This window comes from Taudactylus pleione, unplaced genomic scaffold (assembly GCF_031769625.1).
Source record: "Taudactylus pleione unplaced genomic scaffold, aTauple2 ptg000407l, whole genome shotgun sequence".
Taxonomy (NCBI): Eukaryota; Metazoa; Chordata; class Amphibia; order Anura; family Myobatrachidae; genus Taudactylus; species Taudactylus pleione.
Genome location: NW_028284809.1, coordinates 2,120,842 through 2,146,808, shown reverse-complemented (window position 1 = coordinate 2,146,808; position 25,967 = coordinate 2,120,842). Strand labels below are relative to the sequence as shown.

Below are 25,967 nucleotides of genomic sequence, written 5' to 3'. Positions count from 1 at the left end.
TAAGTATAGAAAGACGATAAATGTCAGCTGTGAATAAATTGTGACAATCGGATAGAAGAACCTTTGGAGGATAAGAAGACAGTCCAGGGACAAGATAAGCATGACTGATCAGGTGAGTGTTGAGGGGATGTTTGGAGGCTAGGGGGAAGTGTAGTACAGTACCAGGCAGAGCATTCCACAGTGTGCAGAGCCTGGAAAGAGACCTTGTAGTGTAGGGTATCTTGTTGTGTTGTCAGTAGGAATAGAAATCAGTAAGTAGTGGCTTCTGCTGACTGGTTGTTAAAGGTTGAATCTCAGATCAGTTGAGTCTCAGTTGGTCAGGGGGCATCCAAGGTGAATTAGAAGAAAGACATCGATGTGAGCCAACCTCTTCTTGGGCGCTGACCGTTCCTGCTGGTCCTGAACTCTGTTGTGCCCCAGATGGACAGTGTGAGTACATCCTGATGTGGCCCCAACACATTCACTTACCTGCATTGATCTCTGGGCAGACCTGACTGCAGCTGGCATTTGATATTCTGTCTTCTGAATTTCTGGGTCTCCACCTACAATGCGGCACTGCAGCAAATTTGGCCTCTGACTAATTTTTATAATCCACAGGATCTCTGCCTGCATTGCAGCCACCATAGCAGTCTGCAGCATCTGAAGACTGCAAACAGCTTCCACAGCCCTCTGGATCTCTGAACTTCCACCTAAAGTATGATCAGCTTTAGCTGCCCCCTGCGTCTCTGCCTGCATTACAGCTGCCATAGCACCCAAATGATCATCAATCCCAGGACTATTCTTCACCATTCCATGTGCCTTTCTAGATTACCTGCAAGGCTTCCAACCACTGGGATCCCCCCACTATACCTAGACAATAAACTCCTTATTCATACCAGCATCTGCATCCAGTGCCATTTCTGCTGCCACAGACTTCCCTCAGTGTCTCCAGTATATTCCCCAATACAAAGTGTTCATATAATACCTTTAGTTAACTTTATTTCTTCCCCACTCTAAATAATGACATGGTATTCACAGCATACAACTCCTGGGTAGTGGTATATGCCTTTAAGAGAGTATAGAACCCATGGTACAACAAGGAAATACAGCTGCTTCTGTGATAGCTGGTGTGGGGGGTTAGTGCCAAAGTCTGTAATGTTCCTGAGAAATGGCTCCTTCAGTAATAATATGTTCTGGTGACATTAGAGTAGAACCATCTGCCTACTGTACAACTCTTGGGCCCTATTAGTTGCCTACTTTAGAGGCTCATTCATTAAGCATTCTTACTAGAGCGGCATTATATAACCAGGGAGCAAGGCTGATACAGTACCTAGCTTACCTTGGGTGGCATGTTATGAGAGTAATGTTCCACATGGGCCATGCTGAGGACTTCTCTTAGGACTGTTGGGTAAGAATCGCATTTTGTCGAGATTGCAATCTCGGGTGAGTTTAGGCATTTTTTGCAACTGCCTGTGGCTGGTTTTAAAAGTAGGGGGAACCCTACGCATTTTTTCCCCATTTTTAAAACCAGGACTGGCTCAGCAGCCCAGTGCTAGTTCCTGAAATACAGGGGAACCCTACATGTTTTTTACAGAGTTAACCCCTATTTCACATATTAAACACACAAGTAGCCTTCACATATCTCACTGATATGTGCAGGCTGCTTGTTTGGGAGTGTTTGGCTGCGGTCAGACCCTGAAAACTCGCGTGAGATATCTCGATCACATACACCATCGGAAAACACAAAATCAGCAATACGCAATTCTTGGTAAATTTGAGTATTTCAAAAGCCTAAAATCACACGAGTTTCAGCGATGCTGATCAAGTTTATAATTGGCAAAACTCGACCAGATATGGTTAAATTTATCTCTGTTTATTTTGGATTGTGCAGTACTCGAGTTCACCAGTGGGGGCTGCTGGCTGGACTTCTAGGTCGGGGGGGGTGGGATATTCCTAAAGTACCCAATTGACCAAAATTATATGGCTAAAGATAGTAAATGGCTCGCATACCTTGGTTATAAATCACACAGTTATGGGGGGATCATAACATGCACTTTGCAGTTGAATATAAATATAAATAGCTAATTTGGCCGTGCTGCAAAAGTTACAACCATAATCAAAGATCCATACTTCGTCTTATAAATCACACACAGATAAATTTTACAAATAAATACATTTATTATTTATTATTTTTCATTTATTATTAATTATTTAAGATTATAGCGCTATCATCCAGTGCTACCATTATTGCCCTCGGTGGCCTTACCCTTATATAAGGATCATCGCCTTGCATATGTAGGAATTGGATTTTAGCCTTCATTGGATACATGTGCATAGAACTGTTACAGTTGGGTTAAACCCGTTTTAGGCTGGATTTACGAGCATTGATTGTTTCACTGTAGTTCAATTGTTGCTTCTCTACTCCCGGGAGTTATACACATTGTTTTTATTGTATCATTCATGTTACTACCTTTTTATATATTAAAGAGATTTCATTATTATCCCTTGTTGTGTGTTTCAGCGCCACCGACACTTTCTTTTTTCCCTAAGTATGACACCTATAATAACTGCACACACTGTATACTGTACACTGTGTATCAAACTGCTTCTGCATATGTTCCCGTCATTATTCAATGCTCATATCAGATATCTACAGTACAGTAGTTATGATCGTGACACTTCCTATATCTCGTGGGACACTAAACTCATAGTGCCGCAAGCCAGTTTCCAAAATGGCGTCTGAAAAGTATCGCGGGATTTCGGTCCCAGCGCATGCGAGGACGAGTGTGGATTCACACGCGCCAACATCTAAAATGGTGGCACCTGCTGTTGCTGCTGCACGCCAGTTTCCAAAATGGCGTCCGAAAAGTATCGTGGGATTTGGTCCCCGCGCAGGGGCAGTACAGTTAATAATGGTGGTGCCGGAAACACCGCATATGGCCATTCTAATTAACATCTAAGGGGTATAAATAGGAGACAAGATCACCTAGTGACATCCTCCTGACGAAGTCCAGCCTAGAGAGCGTAAGAGACGAAACGCGTTGAGGACGGGGTGATGTGTGAAGCCAGCACTTTTCTCCAGCTGGGCATTGGCCCTTAAGATAAGCAAATCTGAAAGAATTTTTAATGTAATTGTGATTTTATCCAGGGGTTTATTTTGAGGGGTGTATGTAATAAAATTGTGTTAATACTACACCATGAGAGCATGTTTCTTTTCTCTATATATTCCCTCTGAATTCTGAACATATGTGATATTGGTGCCAGTTAAAGAGCGGAAGAACCCTAATACGGAGTTCCAAGAGTGTTTGGTTATATGCACATATATATAACCTATCTGGTACGGGCATTTGATTATTCTTCTTTAAATATCCACATTAACAAAATTATTACACTATGAGGCGCTATGTTTTCACCTTTTGTTTTACATATATATATATATATATATATATATATATATATATATATATAGTTACACACAGGCCAGGAACGCTACTTACGATTGCTGAGAGGGTGACCTATTTTTCTTGGTGACACCGTGAGCTTTGTTTTCTTTTAAACCTGTAACAGAATGTGATGGGCATATTTACTAAGGCGCAGGTTTTAGAAGAGGAGATGTTGCCCATAGCAAGGCCATGCTGACCATCTACAAGCAGCACCCACTTTTGGAACCTCTGCTACGATATAATTGTATTGGTTAAAGCAGAAAACATAAAAAAAATGTGTTAAAAACAAATGATTAAAATGTGCTTAAAGTACTTATCATCTTTCATGTATTTTTACTGGAGAAATAGAGAAATATAACATTTTGGTTATAAATCATAGTTGTGTTTTGGCAAAATCACCATAAAGTGTTTTGTTTCTGTTTTGGATTTCTTTAAAAAATGATAAATAAATTATAAATACAACTAAAATCATGTAACTAACATCAATAACATTAATTTCCAGTCATTTCCGGTCAATTTTGACCACCTCACAGCACCTGAAATCACGATGGAGGGATTTAAATGCAATCCAAAAGTCGGGTCTCAGTTCTACGCAGAACCGCCCATATCTAATTTTACCCTTTTCTCTGCGAGATGCACTAACATCTCGCAGCACTTAGCGCTGGACGCTGCCTCCCTGCTGATTGCATATGCACTAACATACAGTATGCGATCAGTATTACAAAGGACAGCTCTTCCGATAAGAGTTGTCCTTTGTGATCTGCCCTGCGCCGTGGACTTCCGGGTTTATGAGTGACGCGACGGCCGCGGGGAATGCTGGGAGGGATCCGATCCCTCATAGCAGTGCGATGCGGTAGTAGCCCATAGGCTTCTATAAGGTAACGCCAGCAAAAGCTGGCATTACCCACTGCATCGGAGACCTGGCAGCCACCCCTTAGTGCATACGGAAAATGCTGGAAAACCCCGGAAAACGGGGGGCTTTTACCACATATTTTTGTTTAGCGCATCCCACCCAGTGAATGAACTGATCCATAATGTTGATCTAATTTTTATTGTATTCAGAACCACAAAGAAGAAAATATATGTGACTATGCACGAAAGTGCAACGCCAAACTCAGTTTCCCTATAGTCGGGTCCTGCGGGATTGCACGCAGAGTGGGTGACAGTCGATGACCTCCGTTTTCCAAAACAGAGGCGAGTCCCCACTGTTGTGGTGGAGGGAAGAGGCCAGGATCTCCGTTGGCAGATGGAGATTTCCTGGCCTCTTCCCCCTCATCTGCGATGGCCGATCTGTGTGGCTCCATGGTCTCTCACCCAGCCAAGGATCTCGCAGATGATCAGATGCTGTGTCCGTGAACGCAGCTCGGATCATTAATGTATGCAGGAGGTGTAGCGTCTCATGCTGCATTACATAATTGCAAGGACAGAATTGTAAAGCCACTTGCGTGAAGCTTTGCAATTCTGGGCCTCATTCAGCACGGAACGCAAAAGGAGAGAATGCACGCACTTGGCCGATGTGTTTTTGCACTGCGCACGCATCGCACTGCGCGTGTGCGAACCAGCCAGTGCGATCGGGTTATGCTACACAGACTACACGCAGTGTGTACGCAGACTCTTCCAAAATTGATTGACAGGAAGGGCCCTTTGTGGGTGATGACGGTGGGTGGTCAGGCGAACGCAGGCGTTATAACGCCGTTATAGGGGAGTGCATAATTAAGGCAGTGTGGCGGCATATGCAGCCATACCGTAAGCTGTACACAGGAATCTGCCAAAATCTTGCGGCAGGTCAGGTCAGCCATTGTTATGCTAATGGGTCAGATGGTTCTTGATGTTACCGATGTTTACGCTATCTTGCGTGCTGATCAGGCCGTGAGTAAAGGGAGATGGGCGGCTTAGTATGGGGCTGGGCGTCTGCATCTTGTGCTGCGGTCTCCGTGCGTGTGCAATGATTTGCATATTCTTTTAGAATGTAAGCTCTTACGAGCAGGGCCCTCTACCCTCTTGTGCTTCTCCCTACTTTCCTACTTTTTACTCCCCACTAGGGCACCTAACACTTGGTTGCTTATGCTCTGTGGCTTATCTGGGTGTTCTGGTAGCAATATATATTATCCATGTCCTGGTCCTGTATTGTATTGTTCTGTAAGTCGCTTGTCTACAACTTGTTTATGTACTTTGTAAGGCGCTGCGGAACATTTGTGGCCCCATATAAATAAATGATAATAATAATCATATTCTTGCAGCGGCTGGGTGCGTGTGTCTGCATCCGAGCATTCCTTGCTGACTCAGGCCCTATGTCCACTCCCGAATCAGGCTATATACTGTATACGTAACTCACTAGAAGTCAGTATATCTATGAGCAGACTGTCATTATCTTTTATGTAATTGCATTAAAAATAAAAAATCAGATAATAAAATTATTATGTTTTACCTGTAACATTGTCCTACAGTATATCGTCTAATCATACAGTACAGTATATCGTCTAATCATACAGTACAGTATATCATCTAATCATACAGTACAGTATATCAGCTAATCATACAGTACATCATCTAATCATACAGTACAGTATATCATCTAATCATACAGTACAGTATATCAGCTAATCATACAGTACAGTATATCGTCTAATCATACAGTACAGTATATCAGCTAATCATACAGTACAGTATATCAGCTAATCATACAGTACAGTATATCATCTAATCATACAGTACAGTATATCAGCTAATACAGTACAGTATATCATCTAATCATACAGTACAGTATATCGGCTAATCATACAGTACAGTATATCAGCTAATCATACAGTACAGTATATCAGCTAATCATACAGTACATTATATCATCTAATCATACAGTACAGTATATCAGCTAATACAGTACAGTATATCAGCTAATCATACAGTACAGTATATCATCTAATCATACAGTACAGTATATCAGCTAATCATACAGTACAGTATATTGGTTAATCATACAGTACAGTATATCGTCTAATCATACAGTACAGTATATCAGCTAATCATACAGTACAGTACATCAGCTAATCATACAGTACAGTATATTGGTTAATCATACAGTACAGTATATCGTCTAATCATACAGTACAGTATATCTAATCATACAGTACAGTATATCATCTAATCATACAGTACAGTATATCAGCTAATCATACAGTACAGTATATCAGTTAATCATACAGTACAGTATATCAGTTAATCATACAGTACAGTATATCAGCTAATCATACAGTACAGTATATCAGCTAATCATACAGTACAGTATATCATCTAATCATACAGTAAAGTATATCATCTAATCATACAGTACAGTATATCAGCTAATCATACAGTACATTATATCAGCTAATCATACAGTAAAGTATATCAGCTAATCATACAGTACAGTATATTAGCTAATCATACAGTACAGTATATTAGCTAATCATACAGTACAGTATATCATCTAATCATACAGTACAGTATATCATCTAATCATACAGTACAGTATATCAGCTAATCATACAGTACAGTATATCAGCTAATCATACAGTACAGTATATCATCTAATCATACAGTACAGTATATCATCTAATCATACAGTAAAGTATATCAGCTAATCATACAGTACAGTATATCAGCTAATCATACAGTACAGTATATCATCTAATCATACAGTACAGTATATCATCTAATCATACAGTACAGTATATCAGCTAATCATACAGTACAGTATATCATCTAATCATACAGTACAGTATATCAGCTAATCATACAGTAAAGTATATCAGCTAATCATACAATACAGTATATCAGCTAATCATACAGTACAGTATATCATCTAATACAGTACAGTATATTGGCTAATCATACAGTGCAGTATATCATCTAATCATACAGCGCAGTATATCAGCTAATCATACAGTGCAGAATATCATCTAATCATACAGTACAGTATATCAGCTAATCATACAGTACAGTATATCATCTAATACAGTACATCGGCTAATCATACAGTACAGTATATCATCTAATCATACAGTACAGTATATCAGCTAATCATACAGTAAAGTATATCAGCTAATCATACAGTACAGTATATCAGCTAATCATACAGTACAGTATATCATCTAATACAGTACAGTATATCGGCTAATCATACAGTACAGTATATCATCTAATCATACAGTACAGTATATCATCTAATCATACAGTACAGTATATTAGCTAATCATACAGTTCAGTATATCGGCTAATCATACAGTACAGTATATCGGCTAATCATACAGTACAGTATATTAGCTAATCATACAGTACAGTATATCATCTAATCATACAGTACAGTATATCGGCTAATCATACAGTACAGTATATCATCTAATCATACAGTACAGTATATCATCTAATCATACAGTACAGTATATCAGCTAATCATACAGTACAGTATATTAGCTAATCACACAGTACAGTATATCAGCTAATCACACAGTACAGTATATCATCTAATCATACAGTACAGTATATCATCTAATCATACAGCACAGTATATCATGTAATCATATAGTACAGTATATCAGCTAATCACACAGTACAGTATATCAGCTGATCATACAGTACAGTATATCAGCTAATCATACAGTACAGTATATCGGCTAATCATACAGTTATCATCTAATCATACAGTACAGTATATTAGCTGATCATACAGTACAGTATATCGGCTAATCATACAGTACAGTATATAATCTAATCATACAGTACAGTATATCAGCTAATCATACAGTACAGTATATTGGCTAATCATACAGTACAGTATATCATCTAATCATACAGTACAGTATATCAGCTAATCATACAGTACAGTATATCATCTAATCATACAGTACAGTATATCAACTAATCATACAGTACAGTATATCGGCTAATCATAAAGTACAGTATATCATCTAATCATACAGCACAGTATATCATGTAATCATATAGTACAGTATATCAGCTAATCACACAGTACAGTATATCAGCTAATCATACAGTACAGTATATCGGCTAATCATACAGTACAGTATATCAGCTAATCATACAGTACAGTATATCGGCTAATCATACAGATATCATCTAATCATACAGTACAGTATATCATCTAATCATACAGTACAGTATATCAGCTAATCATACAGTACAGTATATCAGCTAATCATACAGTACAGTATATCAGCTAATCATACAGTAAAGTATATCAGCTAATCATACAGTACAGTATATTAGCTAATCATACAGTACAGTATAACAGCTAATCATACAGTACAGTATATCAGCTAATCATACAGTACAGTATTTCAGCTAATCATACAGTACAGTATATCAGCTAATCATACAGTACAGTATATTAGCTAATCATACAGTACAGTATATAATCTAATCATACAGTACATCAGCTAATCATACAGTACAGTATATTAGCTAATCATACAGTACAGTATATCATCTAATCATACAGTACAGTATATCATCTAATCATACAGTACAGTATATCAGCTAATCATACAGTACAGTATATCGGCTAATCATACAGTATATTAGCTGATCATACAGTACAGTATATCATCTAATCATACAGTACAGTATATCATCTAATCATACAGTACAGTATATTAGCTAATCATACAGTACAGTATATCATCTAATCATACAGTACAGTATATTAGCTAATCATACAGTACAGTATATCATCTAATCATACAGTACAGTATATCAGCTAATCATACAGTACAGTATATCATCTAATACAGTACAGTATATCATCTAATACAGTACAGTACAGTATATCATCTAATCATACAGTACAGTATATCATCTAATCATACAGTACAGTATATCATCTAATCATACAGTACAGTATAGCAGCTAATCATACAGTACAGTATATCAGCTAATCATACAGTATATCATCTAATCATACAGTACAGTATATCAGCTAATCATACAGTACAGTATATCGGCTAATCATACAGTACAGTATATCAGCTAATCATACAGTACAGTATATCATCTAATCATACAGTACAGTATATCGGCTAATCATACAGTACAGTATATCATCTAATCAATCAGTACAGTATATCGGCTAATCATACAGTACAGTATATCATCTAATCATACAGTACAGTATATCATCTAATCATACAGTACAGTATATTAGCTAATCATACAGTACAGTATATTAGCTAATCACACAGTACAGTATATCAGCTAATCACACAGTACAGTATATCATCTAATCATACAGTACAGTATATCATCTAATCATACAGCACAGTATATCATGTAATCATATAGTACAGTATATCAGCTAATCACACAGTACAGTATATCAGCTGATCATACAGTACAGTATATCAGCTAATCATACAGTACAGTATATCGGCTAATCATAAAGTACAGTATATCATCTAATCATACAGCACAGTATATCATGTAATCATATAGTACAGTATATCAGCTAATCACACAGTACAGTATATCAGCTAATCATACAGTACAGTATATCGGCTAATCATACAGTACAGTATATCAGCTAATCATACAGTACAGTATTTCGGCTAATCATACAGATATCATCTAATCATACAGTACAGTATATCATCTAATCATACAGTACAGTATATCAGCTAATCATACAGTACAGTATATCATATAATCATACAGTACAGTATATCAGCTAATCATACAGTACAGTATATAATCTAATCATACAGTACAGTATATCAGCTAATCATACAGTACAGTATATCAGCTAATCATACAGTAAAGTATATCAGCTAATCATACAGTACAGTATATTAGCTAATCATACAGTACAGTATATCATCTAATCATACAGTACAGTATATCAGCTAATCATACAGTACAGTATATCATCTAATACAGTACAGTATATCAGCTAATCATACAGTACAGTATATAATCTAATCATACAGAACAGTATATCAGCTAATCATACAGTAAAGTATATCAGCTAATCATACAGTACAGTATATCAGCTAATCATACAGTACAGTATATCAGCTAATCATACAGTACATAATCTAATACAGTACAGTATATCGGCTAATCATACAGTACAGTATATCATCTAATCATACAGTACAGTATATCAGCTAATCATACAGTACAGTATATCTAATCATACAGTACAGTATATCAGCTAATCATACAGTACAGTATATCATCTAATCATACAGTACAGTATATCAGCTAATCACACAGTACAGTATATCTAATCATACAGTACAGTATATTGGCTAATCATACAGTACATCATCTAATCATACAGTACAGTATATCATCTAATCATACAGTACAGTATATTGGCTAATCATACAGTACAGTATATCATCTAATCATACAGTACAGTATATCAGCTAATCATACAATACAGTATATCATCTAATCATACAGTACAGTATATCAGCTAATCATACAGTACAGTATATCGGCTAATCATACAGTAAAGTATATCGGCTAATCATACAATACAGTATATCATCTAATCATACAGTACAGTATATCATCTAATCATACAGTACAGTATATCAGCTAATCATACAGTACAGTATATCGGCTAATCATACAGTTATCGTCTAATCATACAGTACAGTATATTAGCTGATCATACAGTACAGTATATCATCTAATCATACAGTACAGTATATCATCTAATCATACAGTACAGTATATTAGCTAATCATACAGTACAGTATATTGGCTAATCATACAGATATCATCTAATCATACAGTACAGTATATCATCTAATCATACAGTACAGTATATTAGCTAATCATACAGTACAGTATATCATCTAATCATACACTACAGTATATCAGCTAATCATACAGTACAGTATATCATCTAATCATACAGTACAGTATATCAGCTAATCATACAGTACAGTATATCATCTAATCATGCAGTACAGTATATCATCTAATCATACAGTACAGTATATCAGCTAATCATACAGCACAGTATATCAGCTAATCATACAGTACAGTATATCATCTAATCTTACAGTAAAGTATATCAGCTAATCATACAGTACAGTATAACAGCTAATCATACAGTACAGTATATCAGCTAATCATACAGTACAGTATATCAGCTAATCATACAGTACAGTATATTAGCTAATCATACAGTACAGTATATCATCTAATCATACAGTACAGTATATCAGCTAATCATACAGTACAGTATATTAGCTAATCATACAGTACAGTATATCATCTAATCATACAGTACAGTATATCATCTAATCATACAGTACAGTATATCAGCTAATCATACAGTACAGTATATCGGCTAATCATACAGTATATTAGCTGATCATACAGTACAGTATATCATCTAATCATACAGTACAGTATATCATCTAATCATACAGTACAGTATATTAGCTAATCATACAGTACAGTATATCATCTAATCATACAGTACAGTATATCAGCTAATCATACAGTACAGTATATCATCTAATACAGTACAGTATATCATCTAATACAGTACAGTACAGTATATCATCTAATCATACAGTACAGTATATCATCTAATCATACAGTACAGTATATCAGCTAATCACACAGTACAGTGTATCATCTAATCATACAGTACAGTATATCAGCTAATCATACAGTACAGTATATCGGCTAATCATACAGTACAGTATATCATCTAATCATACAGTAAAGTATATCAGCTAATCATACAATACAGTATAACAGCTAATCATACAGTACAGTATATCAGCTAATCATACAGTACAGTATTTCAGCTAATCATACAGTACAGTATATCAGCTAATCATACAGTACAGTATATTAGCTAATCATACAGTACAGTATATCAGCTAATCATACAGTACAGTATATTAGCTAATCATACAGTACAGTATATTAGCTAATCATACAGTACAGTATATCAGCTAATCATACAGTACAGTATATCATCTAATACAGTACAGTATATCGGCTAATCATATAGTAAAGTATATCAGCTAATCATACAGTACAGTATATCAGCTAATCATACAGTACAGTATATTAGCTAATCATACAGTACAGTATATCATCTAATCATACAGTACAGTATATCAGCTAATCATACAGTACAGTATATCATCTAATACAGTACAGTATATCGGCTAATCATACAGTACAGTATATCATCTAATCATACAGTACAGTATATCATCTAATCATACAGTACAGTATATCAGCTAATCATACAGTACAGTATATCGGCTAATCATACAGTACAGTATATCATCTAATCATACAGTACAGTATATCATCTAATCATACAGTACAGTATATCAGCTAATCATACAGTACAGTATATCGGCTAATCATACAGTACAGTATATCATCTAATCATACAGTAAAGTATATCAGCTAAACATACAGTACAGTATAACAGCTAATCATACAGTACAGTATATCAGCTAATCATACAGTACAGTATTTCAGCTAATCATACAGTACAGTATATCAGCTAATCATACAGTACAGTATATTAGCTAATCATACAGTACAGTATATCATCTAATCATACAGTACAGTATATCAGCTAATCATACAGTACAGTATATTAGCTAATCATACAGTACAGTATATCAGCTAATCATACAGTACAGTATATCATCTAATACAGTACAGTATATCGGCTAATCATACAGTACAGTATATCAGCTAATCATATAGTAAAGTATATCAGCTAATCATACAGTACAGTATATCAGCTAATCATACAGTACAGTATATTAGCTAATCATACAGTACAGTATATCATCTAATCATACAGTACAGTATATAAGCTAATCATACAGTACAGTATATCATCTAATCATACAGTACAGTATATCGGCTAATCATACAGATATCATCTAATCATACAGTACAGTATATCATCTAATCATACAGTACAGTATATCTAATCATACAGTACAGTATATCGGCTAATCATACAGTACAGTATATCGGCTAATCATACAGTACAGTATAGCAGCTAATCATACAGTACAGTATATCATCTAATCATACAGTACAGTATATTAGCTAATCATACAGTACAGTATATCATCTAATCATACAGTACAGTATACCAGCTAATCATACAGTACAGTATATTAGCTAATCATACAGTACAGTATATCATCTAATCATACAGTACAGTATATCAGCTAATCATACAGTACAGTATATCAGCTAATCATACAGTACAGTATATCATCTAATACAGTACAGTATATTGGCTAATCATACAGTAAAGTATATCTTCTAATCATACAGTACAGTATATCAGCTAATCATACAGTACAGTATATCAGCTAATCATACAGTAAAGTATATCAGCTAATCATACAGTACAGTATATCAGCTAATCATACAGTACAGTATATCATCTAATACAGTACAGTATATCGGCTAATCATACAGTACAGTATATCATCTAATCATACAGTACAGTATATCAGCTAATCATAGAGTACAGTATATCATCTAATCATACAGTACAGTATATCAGCTAATCACACAGTACAGTATATCATCTAATCATACAGTACAGTATATCAGCTAATCATACAGTACAGTATATTGGCTAATCATACAGTACAGTATATCAGCTAATCATACAGTACAGTATATCATCTAATACAGTACAGTATATCGGCTAATCATACAGTACAGTATATCATCTAATCATACAGTACAGTATATCAGCTAATCATACAGTACAGTATATTAGCTAATCATACAGTACAGTATATCAGCTAATCATACAGTATATCATCTAATCATACAGTACAGTGTATCAGCTAATCATACAGTACAGTATATCGGCTAATCATACAGTACAGTATATTAGCTAATCATACAGTACAGTATATCTATTCATACAGTACAGTATATCGGCTAATCATACAGTACAGTATATCATCTAATCATACAGTACAGTATATTAGCTAATCATACAGTACAGTATATCATCTAATCATACAGTACAGTATATCATCTAATCATACAGCACAGTATATCATGTAATCATATAGTACAGTATATCAGCTGATCACACAGTACAGTATATCAGCTAATCATACAGTACAGTATATCGGCTAATCATACAGTTATCATCTAATCATACAGTACAGTATATTAGCTGATCATACAGTACAGTATATCATCTAATCATACAGTACAGTATATTAGCTAATCATACAGTACAGTATATCATCTAATCATACAGTACAGTAAATCAGCTAATCATACAGTACAGTATATTGGCTAATCATACAGTACAGTATATCATCTAATCATACAGTACAGTATATCAGCTAATCATACAGTACAGTATATCAACTAATCATACAGTACAGTATATCGGCTAATCATACAGTACAGTATATCATCTAATCATACAGCACAGTATATCATGTAATCATATAGTACAGTATATCAGCTAATCACACAGTACAGTATATCAGCTAATCATACAGTACAGTATATCGGCTAATCATACAGTACAGTATATCAGCTAATCATACAGTACAGTATATCGGCTAATCATACAGATATCATCTAATCATACAGTACAGTATATCATCTAATCATACAGTACAGTATATCAGCTAATCATACAGTACAGTATATCATATAATCATATAGTACAGTATATCAGCTAATCATACAGTACAGTATATCATCTAATCATACAGTACAGTATATCAGCTAATCATACAGTACAGTATATCAGCTAATCATACAGTAAAGTATATCAGCTAATCATACAGTACAGTATATTAGCTAATCATACAGTACAGTATATCATCTAATCATACAGTACAGTATATCAGCTAATCATACAGTACAGTATATCATCTAATACAGTACAGTATATCAGCTAATCATACAGTACAGTATATAATCTAATCATACAGAACAGTATATCAGCTAATCATACAGTAAAGTATATCAGCTAATCATACAGTACAGTATATCAGCTAATCATACAGTACAGTATATTAGCTAATCATAAAGTACATAATCTAATACAGTACAGTATATCGGCTAATCATACAGTACAGTATATCAGCTAATCATACAGTACATAATCTAATACAGTACAGTATATCGGCTAATCATACAGTACAGTATATCATCTAATCATACAGTACAGTATATCAGCTAATCATACAGTACATAATCTAATACAGTACAGTATATCGGCTAATCATACAGTAAAGTATATCGGCTAATCATACAGTACAGTATATCATCTAATCATACAGTACAGTATATCATCTAATCATACAGTACAGTATATCAGCTAATCATACAGTACAGTATATCGGCTAATCACACAGTACAGTATATCAGCTAATCATACAGTACAGTATATCATCTAATCATACAGTACAGTATATCAGCTAATCACAGTACAGTATATCAGCTAATCATACAATACAGTATATCATCTAATCATACAGTACAGTATATCATCTAATCATACAGTACAGTATATCGGCTAATCATACAGTTATCGTCTAATCATACAGTACAGTATATTAGCTGATCATACAGTACAGTATATCATCTAATCATACAGTACAGTATATCATCTAATCATACAGTACAGTATATTAGCTAATCATACAGTACAGTATATCATCTAATCATACAGTACAGTATATTAGCTAATCATACAGTACAGTATATCATCTAATCATACAGTACAGTATATCAGCTAATCATACAGTACAGTATATCATCTAATACAGTACAGTATATCGGCTAATCATACAGTACAGTATATCATCTAATCATACAGTACAGTATATCATCTAATCATACAGTACAGTATATCAGCTAATCACACAGTACAGTATACCATCTAATCATACAGCACAGTATATCAGCTAATCATACAGTACAGTATATCATCTAATCATACAGTAAAGTATATCAGCTAATCATACAGTACAGTATATCATCTAATCATACAGTACAGTATATCATCTAATCATACAGTACAGTATATCATCTAATCATACAGTACAGTATATCAGCTAATCACACAGTACAGTATATCATCTAATCATACAGCACAGTATATCAGCTAATCATACAGTACAGTATATCAGCTAATCATACAGTAAAGTATATCAGCTAATCATACAGTACAGTATAACAGCTAATCATACAGTACAGTATATCAGCTAATCATACAGTACAGTATATCATCTAATCATACAGTAAAGTATATCAGCTAATCATACAGTACAGTATAACAGCTAATCATACAGTACAGTATATCAGCTAATCATACAGTACAGTATATTAGCTAATCATACAGTACAGTATATCGGCTAATCATACAGATATCATCTAATCATACAGTAAAGTATATCAGCTAATCATACAGTACAGTATAACAGCTAATCATACAGTACAGTATATCAGCTAATCATACAGTACAGTATTTCAGCTAATCATACAGTACAGTATATCAGCTAATCATACAGTACAGTATATCATCTAATCATACAGTACAGTATATCATCTAATCATACAGTACAGTATATCATCTAATCATACAGTACAGTATATCAGCTAATCATACAGTACAGTATATTAGCTAATCATACAGTACAGTATATCATCTAATCATACAGTACAGTATATCAGCTAATCATACAGTACAGTATATCATCTAATACAGTACAGTATATCGGCTAATCATACAGTACAGTATATCATCTAATCATACAGTACAGTATATCTAATCATACAGTACAGTATATCAGCTAATCATACAGTACAGTATAACATCTAATCATACAGTACAGTATATCATCTAATCACACAGTACAGTATATCATCTAATCATACAGTACAGTATATCAGCTAATCATACAGTACAGTATATTGGCTAATCATACAGTACAGTATATCATCTAATCATACAGTACAGTATATTGGCTAATCATACAGTACAGTATATCATCTAATCATACAGTACAGTATATCAGCTAATCATACAGTACAGTATATCAGCTAATCATACAGTACAGTATATCATCTAATACAGTACAGTATATCAGCTAATCATACAGTACAGTATATCAGCTAATCATACAGTAAAGTATATCAGCTAATCATACAGTACAGTATATCAGCTAATCATACAGTACAGTATAACATCTAATCACACAGTACAGTATATCATCTAATCATACAGTACAGTATATCGGCTAATCATACAGTACAGTATATTGGCTAATCATACAGTACAGTATATTGGCTAATCATACAGTACAGTATATCATCTAATCATACAGTACAGTATATTGGCTAATCATACAGTACAGTATATCATCTAATCATACAGTACAGTATATCATCTAATCATACAGTACAGTATATCAGCTAATCATACAGTACAGTATATCAGCTAATCATACAGTAAAGTATATCAGCTAATCATACAGTACAGTATATCAGCTAATCATACAGTACAGTATATCAGCTAATCATACAGTAAAGTATATCAGCTAATCATACAGTACAGTATATCAGCTAATCATACAGTACAGTATATCATCTAATCATACAGTACAGTATATTAGCTAATCATACAGTACAGTATATCATCTAATCATACAGTACAGTATATCAGCTAATCATACAGTACAGTATATCATCTAATACAGTACAGTATATCGGCTAATCATACAGTACAGTATATCATCTAATCATACAGTACAGTATATCAGCTAATCATACAGTACAGTATATTGGCTAATCATACAGTACAGTATATCATCTAATCATACAGTACAGTATATTGGCTAATCATACAGTACAGTATATCATCTAATCATACAGTACAGTATATAAGTTAATCATACAAATCAGTATATCATCTAATCATACAGTACAGTATATCGGCTAATCATACAGTATATCATCTAATCATACAGTACAGTATATCATCTAATCACACAGTACAGTATATCATCTAATCATACAGTACAGTATATCGGCTAATCATACAGTACAGTATATCATCTAATCATACAGTACAGTATATTGGCTAATCATACAGTACAGTATATCATCTAATCATACAGTACAGTATATCATCTAATCATACAGTACAGTATATCAGCTAATCATACAGTACAGTATATCAGCTAATCATACAGTACAGTATATCAGCTAATCATACAGTAAAGTATATCAGCTAATCATACAGTACAGTATATCAGCTAATCATACAGTACAGTATATCTTCTAATCATACAGTACAGTATATCAGCTAATCATACAGTACAGTATATCTTCTAATCATACAGTACAGTATATTAGCTAATCATACAGTACAGTATATCATCTAATCATACAGTACAGTATATCAGCTAATCATACAGTACAGTATATCATCTAATACAGTACAGTATATCGGCTAATCATACAGTACAGTATATCATCTAATCATACAGTACAGTATATCAGCTAATCATACAGTACAGTATATTGGCTAATCATACAGTACAGTATATCGGCTAATCATACAGTACAGTATATTGGCTAATCATACAGTACAGTATATCATCTAATCATACAGTACAGTATATAAGCTAATCATACAGTACAGTATATCATCTAATCATACAGTACAGTATATCGGCTAATCATACAGTATATCATCTAATCATACAGAACAGTATATCATCTAATCATACAGTACAGTATATCATCTAATCATACAGTACAGTATATTAGCTAATCATACAGTACAGTATATCGGCTAATCATACAGTACAGTATATCGGCTAATCATACAGTACAGTATAGCGGCTAATCATACAGTACAGTATATCATCTAATCATACAGTACAGTATATCAGCTAATCATACAGTACAGTATATCAGCTAATCATACAGTACAGTATATCATCTAATCATACAGTACAGTATATCAGCTAATCATACAGTACAGTATATCATCTAATCATACAGTACAGTATATCATCTAATCATACAGTACAGTATATCGGCTAATCATACAGATATCATCTAATCATACAGTACAGTATATCATCTAATCATACAGTACAGTATATCTAATCATACAGTACAGTATATCGGCTAATCATACAGTACAGTATATCGGCTAATCATACAGTACAGTATATCGGCTAATCATACAGTACAGTATAGCAGCTAATCATACAGTACAGTATATCATCTAATCATACAGTACAGTATATCAGCTAATCATACAGTACAGTATATTAGCTAATCATACAGTACAGTATATCATCTAATCATACAGTACAGTATACCAGCTAATCATACAGTACAGTATATTAGCTAATCATACAGTACAGTATATCATCTAATCATACAGTACAGTATATCAGCTAATCATACAGTACAGTATATCAGCTAATCATACAGTACAGTATATCAGCTAATCATACAGTACAGTATATTAGCTAATCATACAGTACAGTATATCATCTAATCATACAGTACAGTATATCAGCTAATCATACAGTACAGTATATTAGCTAATCATACAGTACAGTATATCATCTAATCATACAGTACAGTATATCAGCTAATCATACAGTACAGTATATCATCTAATACAGTACAGTATATCATCTAATCATACAGTACAGTATATCAGCTAATCATACAGTAAAGTATATCAGCTAATCATACAGTACAGTAGATCAGCTAATCATACAGTACAGTATATTAGCTAATCATACAGTACAGTATATCAGCTAATCATACAGTACAGTATATCATCTAATACAGTACAGTATATCGGCTAATCATACAGTAAAGTATATCTTCTAATCATACAGTACAGTATATCAGCTAATCATACAGTACAGTATATCAGCTAATCATACAGTAAAGTATATCAGCTAATCATACAGTACAGTATATCAGCTAATCATACAGTACAGTATATCATCTAATACAGTACAGTATATCGGCTAATCATACAGTACAGTATATCATCTAATCATACAGTACAGTATATCAGCTAATCATAGAGTACAGTATATCATCTAATCATACAGTACAGTATATCAGCTAATCACACAGTACAGTATATCATCTAATCATACAGTACAGTATATCAGCTAATCATACAGTACAGTATATTGGCTAATCATACAGTACAGTATATCAGCTAATCATACAGTACAGTATATCATCTAATACAGTACAGTATATCGGCTAATCATACAGTACAGTATATCATCTAATCATACAGTACAGTATATCAGCTAATCATACAGTACAGTATATTAGCTAATCATACAGTACAGTATATCAGCTAATCATACAGTATATCATCTAATCATACAGTACAGTATATCAGCTAATCATACAGTACAGTATATCGGCTAATCATACAGTACAGTATATTAGCTAATCATACAGTACAGTATATCTATTCATACAGTACAGTATATCGGCTAATCATACAGTACAGTATATCATCTAATCATACAGTACAGTATATTAGCTAATCATACAGTACAGTATATCATCTAATCATACAGTACAGTATATCATCTAATCATACAGCACAGTATATCATGTAATCATATAGTACAGTATATCAGCTGATCACACAGTACAGTATATCAGCTAATCATACAGTACAGTATATCGGCTAATCATACAGTTATCATCTAATCATACAGTACAGTATATTAGCTGATCATACAGTACAGTATATCATCTAATCATACAGTACAGTATATTAGCTAATCATACAGTACAGTATATCATCTAATCATACAGTACAGTAAATCAGCTAATCATACAGTACAGTATATCGGCTAATCATACAGTACAGTATATCATCTAATCATACAGTACAGTATATCAGCTAATCATACAGTACAGTATATCAACTAATCATACAGTACAGTATATCGGCTAATCATACAGTACAGTATATCATCTAATCATACAGCACAGTATATCATGTAATCATATAGTACAGTATATCAGCTAATCACACAGTACAGTATATCAGCTAATCATACAGTACAGTATATCGGCTAATCATACAGTACAGTATATCAGCTAATCATACAGTACAGTATATCGGCTAATCATACAGATATCATCTAATCATACAGTACAGTATATCATCTAATCATACAGTACAGTATATCAGCTAATCATACAGTACAGTATATCATATAATCATATAGTACAGTATATCAGCTAATCATACAGTACAGTATATCATCTAATCATACAGTACAGTATATCAGCTAATCATACAGTACAGTATATCAGCTAATCATACAGTAAAGTATATCAGCTAATCATACAGTACAGTATATTAGCTAATCATACAGTACAGTATATCATCTAATCATACAGTACAGTATATCAGCTAATCATACAGTACAGTATATCATCTAATACAGTACAGTATATCAGCTAATCATACAGTACAGTATATAATCTAATCATACAGAACAGTATATCAGCTAATCATACAGTAAAGTATATCAGCTAATCATACAGTACAGTATATCAGCTAATCATACAGTACAGTATATTAGCTAATCATACAGTACATAATCTAATACAGTACAGTATATCGGCTAATCATACAGTACAGTATATCATCTAATCATACCGTACAGTATATCAGCTAATCATACAGTACATAATCTAATACAGTACAGTATATCGGCTAATCATACAGTAAAGTATATCGGCTAATCATACAGTACAGTATATCATCTAATCATACAGTACAGTATATCATCTAATCATACAGTACAGTATATCAGCTAATCATACAGTACAGTATATCGGCTAATCACACAGTACAGTATATCAGCTAATCATACAGTACAGTATATCATCTAATCATACAGTACAGTATATCAGCTAATCACAGTACAGTATATCATCTAATCATACAGTACAGTATATTGGCTAATCATACAGTACATCATCTAATCAAAAAGTACAGTATATCAGCTAATCATACAGTACAGTATATCATCTAATCATACAGTACAGTATATTGGCTAATCATACAGTACAGTATATCATCTAATCATACAGTACAGTATATCAGCTAATCATACAGTACAGTATATCATCTAATCATACAGTACAGTATATCAGCTAATCATACAATACAGTATATCATCTAATCATACAGTACAGTATATCAGCTAATCATACAGTACAGTATATCGGCTAATCATACAGTAAAGTATATCGGCTAATCATACAGTACAGTATATCAGCTAATCATACAATACAGTATATCATCTAATCATACAGTACAGTATATCATCTAATCATACAGTACAGTATATCGGCTAATCATACAGTTATCGTCTAATCATACAGTACAGTATATTAGCTGATCATACAGTACAGTATATCATCTAATCATACAGTACAGTATATCATCTAATCATACAGTACAGTATATTAGCTAATCATACAGTACAGTATATCATCTAATCATACAGTACAGTATATTAGCTAATCATACAGTACAGTATATCATCTAATCATACAGTACAGTATATCAGCTAATCATACAGTACAGTATATCATCTAATACAGTACAGTATATCGGCTAATCATACAGTACAGTATATCATCTAATCATACAGTACAGTATATCATCTAATCATACAGTACAGTATATCAGCTAATCACACAGTACAGTATATCATCTAATCATACAGCACAGTATATCAGCTAATCATACAGTACAGTATATCATCTAATCATACAGTAAAGTATATCAGCTAATCATACAGTACAGTATAACAGCTAATCATACAGTACAGTATATCATCTAATCATACAGTACAGTATATCATCTAATCATACAGTACAGTATATCAGCTAATCACACAGTACAGTATATCAGCTAATCACACAGTACAGTATATCATCTAATCATACAGCACAGTATATCAGCTAATCATACAGTACAGTATATCAGCTAATCATACAGTAAAGTATATCAGCTAATCATACAGTACAGTATAACAGCTAATCATACAGTACAGTATATCAGCTAATCATACAGTACAGTATATCATCTAATCATACAGTACAGTATATCAGCTAATCATACAGTACAGTATAACAGCTAATCATACAGTACAGTATATCAGCTAATCATACAGTACAGTATTTCAGCTAATCATACAGTACAGTATATTAGCTAATCATACAGTACAGTATATCGGCTAATCATACAGATATCATCTAATCATACAGTAAAGTATATCAGCTAATCATACAGTACAGTATAACAGCTAATCATACAGTACAGTATATCAGCTAATCATACAGTACAGTATTTCAGCTAATCATACAGTACAGTATATCAGCTAATCATACAGTACAGTATATTAGCTAATCATACAGTACAGTATATCATCTAATCATACAGTACAGTATATCAGCTAATCATACAGTACAGTATATTAGCTAATCATACAGTACAGTATATCATCTAATCATACAGTACAGTATATCAGCTAATCATACAGTACAGTATATCATCTAATACAGTACAGTATATCGGCTAATCATACAGTACAGTATATCATCTAATCATACAGTACAGTATATCATCTAATCATACAGTACAGTATATCAGCTAATCATACAGTACAGTATAACATCTAATCATACAGTACAGTATATCATCTAATCACACAGTACAGTATATCATCTAATCATACAGTACAGTATATCAGCTAATCATACAGTACAGTATATCAGCTAATCATACAGTACAGTATATCATCTAATACAGTACAGTATATCAGCTAATCATACAGTAAAGTATATCAGCTAATCATACAGTACAGTATATCAGCTAATCATACAGTACAGTATAACATCTAATCACACAGTACAGTATATCATCTAATCATACAGTACAGTATATCGGCTAATCATACAGTACAGTATATTGGCTAATCATACAGTACAGTATATTGGCTAATCATACAGTACAGTATATCATCTAATCATACAGTACAGTATATTGGCTAATCATACAGTACAGTATATCATCTAATCATACAGTACAGTATATCATCTAATCATACAGTACAGTATATCAGCTAATCATACAGTAAAGTATATCAGCTAATCATACAGTAAAGTATATCAGCTAATCATACAGTACAGTATATCAGCTAATCATACAGTACAGTATATTAGCTAATCATACAGTACAGTATATCAGCTAATCATACAGTACAGTATATCAGCTAATCATACAGTACAGTATATCATCTAATACAGTACAGTATATCGGCTAATCATACAGTACAGTATATCATCTAATCATACAGTACAGTATATCAGCTAATCATACAGTACAGTATATTGGCTAATCATACAGTACAGTATATCATCTAATCATACAGTACAGTATATTGGCTAATCATACAGTACAGTATATCATCTAATCATACAGTACAGTATATAAGCTAATCATACAAATCAGTATATCATCTAATCATACAGTACAGTATATCGGCTAATCATACAGTATATCATCTAATCATACAGTACAGTATATCATCTAATCGCACAGTACAGTATATCATCTAATCATACAATACAGTATATCGGCTAATCATACAGTACAGTATATCATCTAATCATACAGTACAGTATATTGGCTAATCATACAGTACAGTATATCATCTAATCATACAGTACAGTATATCATCTAATCATACAGTACAGTATATCAGCTAATCATACAGTACAGTATATCAGCTAATCATACAGTACAGTATATCAGCTAATCATACAGTAAAGTATATCAGCTAATCATACAGTACAGTATATCAGCTAATCATACAGTACAGTATATCTTCTAATCATACAGTACAGTATATCAGCTAATCATACAGTACAGTATATCTTCTAATCATACAGTACAGTATATTAGCTAATCATACAGTACAGTATATCATCTAATCATACAGTACAGTATATCAGCTAATCATACAGTACAGTATATCATCTAATACAGTACAGTATATCGGCTAATCATACAGTACAGTATATCATCTAATCATACAGTACAGTATATCAGCTAATCATACAGTACAGTATATTGGCTAATCATACAGTACAGTATATCGGCTAATCATACAGTACAGTATATTGGCTAATCATACAGTACAGTATATCATCTAATCATACAGTACAGTATATAAGCTAATCATACAGTACAGTATATCATCTAATCATACAGTACATCGGCTAATCATACAGTATATCATCTAATCATACAGAACAGTATATCATCTAATCATACAGTACAGTATATCATCTAATCATACAGTACAGTATATTAGCTAATCATACAGTACAGTATATCGGCTAATCATACAGTACAGTATATCGGCTAATCATACAGTACAG

At 33.3% G+C, this 25,967-nt stretch overlaps 1 protein-coding gene across 1 annotated transcript in view; it reads right to left on the bottom strand.

Moving 5' to 3' along the window:
• Positions 1-25,967, bottom strand: part of LOC148506368 (uncharacterized) — an 87,118-nt gene that overhangs the window by 4,492 nt on the left and 56,659 nt on the right. The window contains exon 10 of the mRNA XM_088446917.1: positions 3,477-3,537. Within this exon, the coding sequence (XP_088303043.1) occupies positions 3,477-3,537 (61 nt within the window). The remainder of the gene's footprint in view (positions 1-3,476; positions 3,538-25,967) is intronic.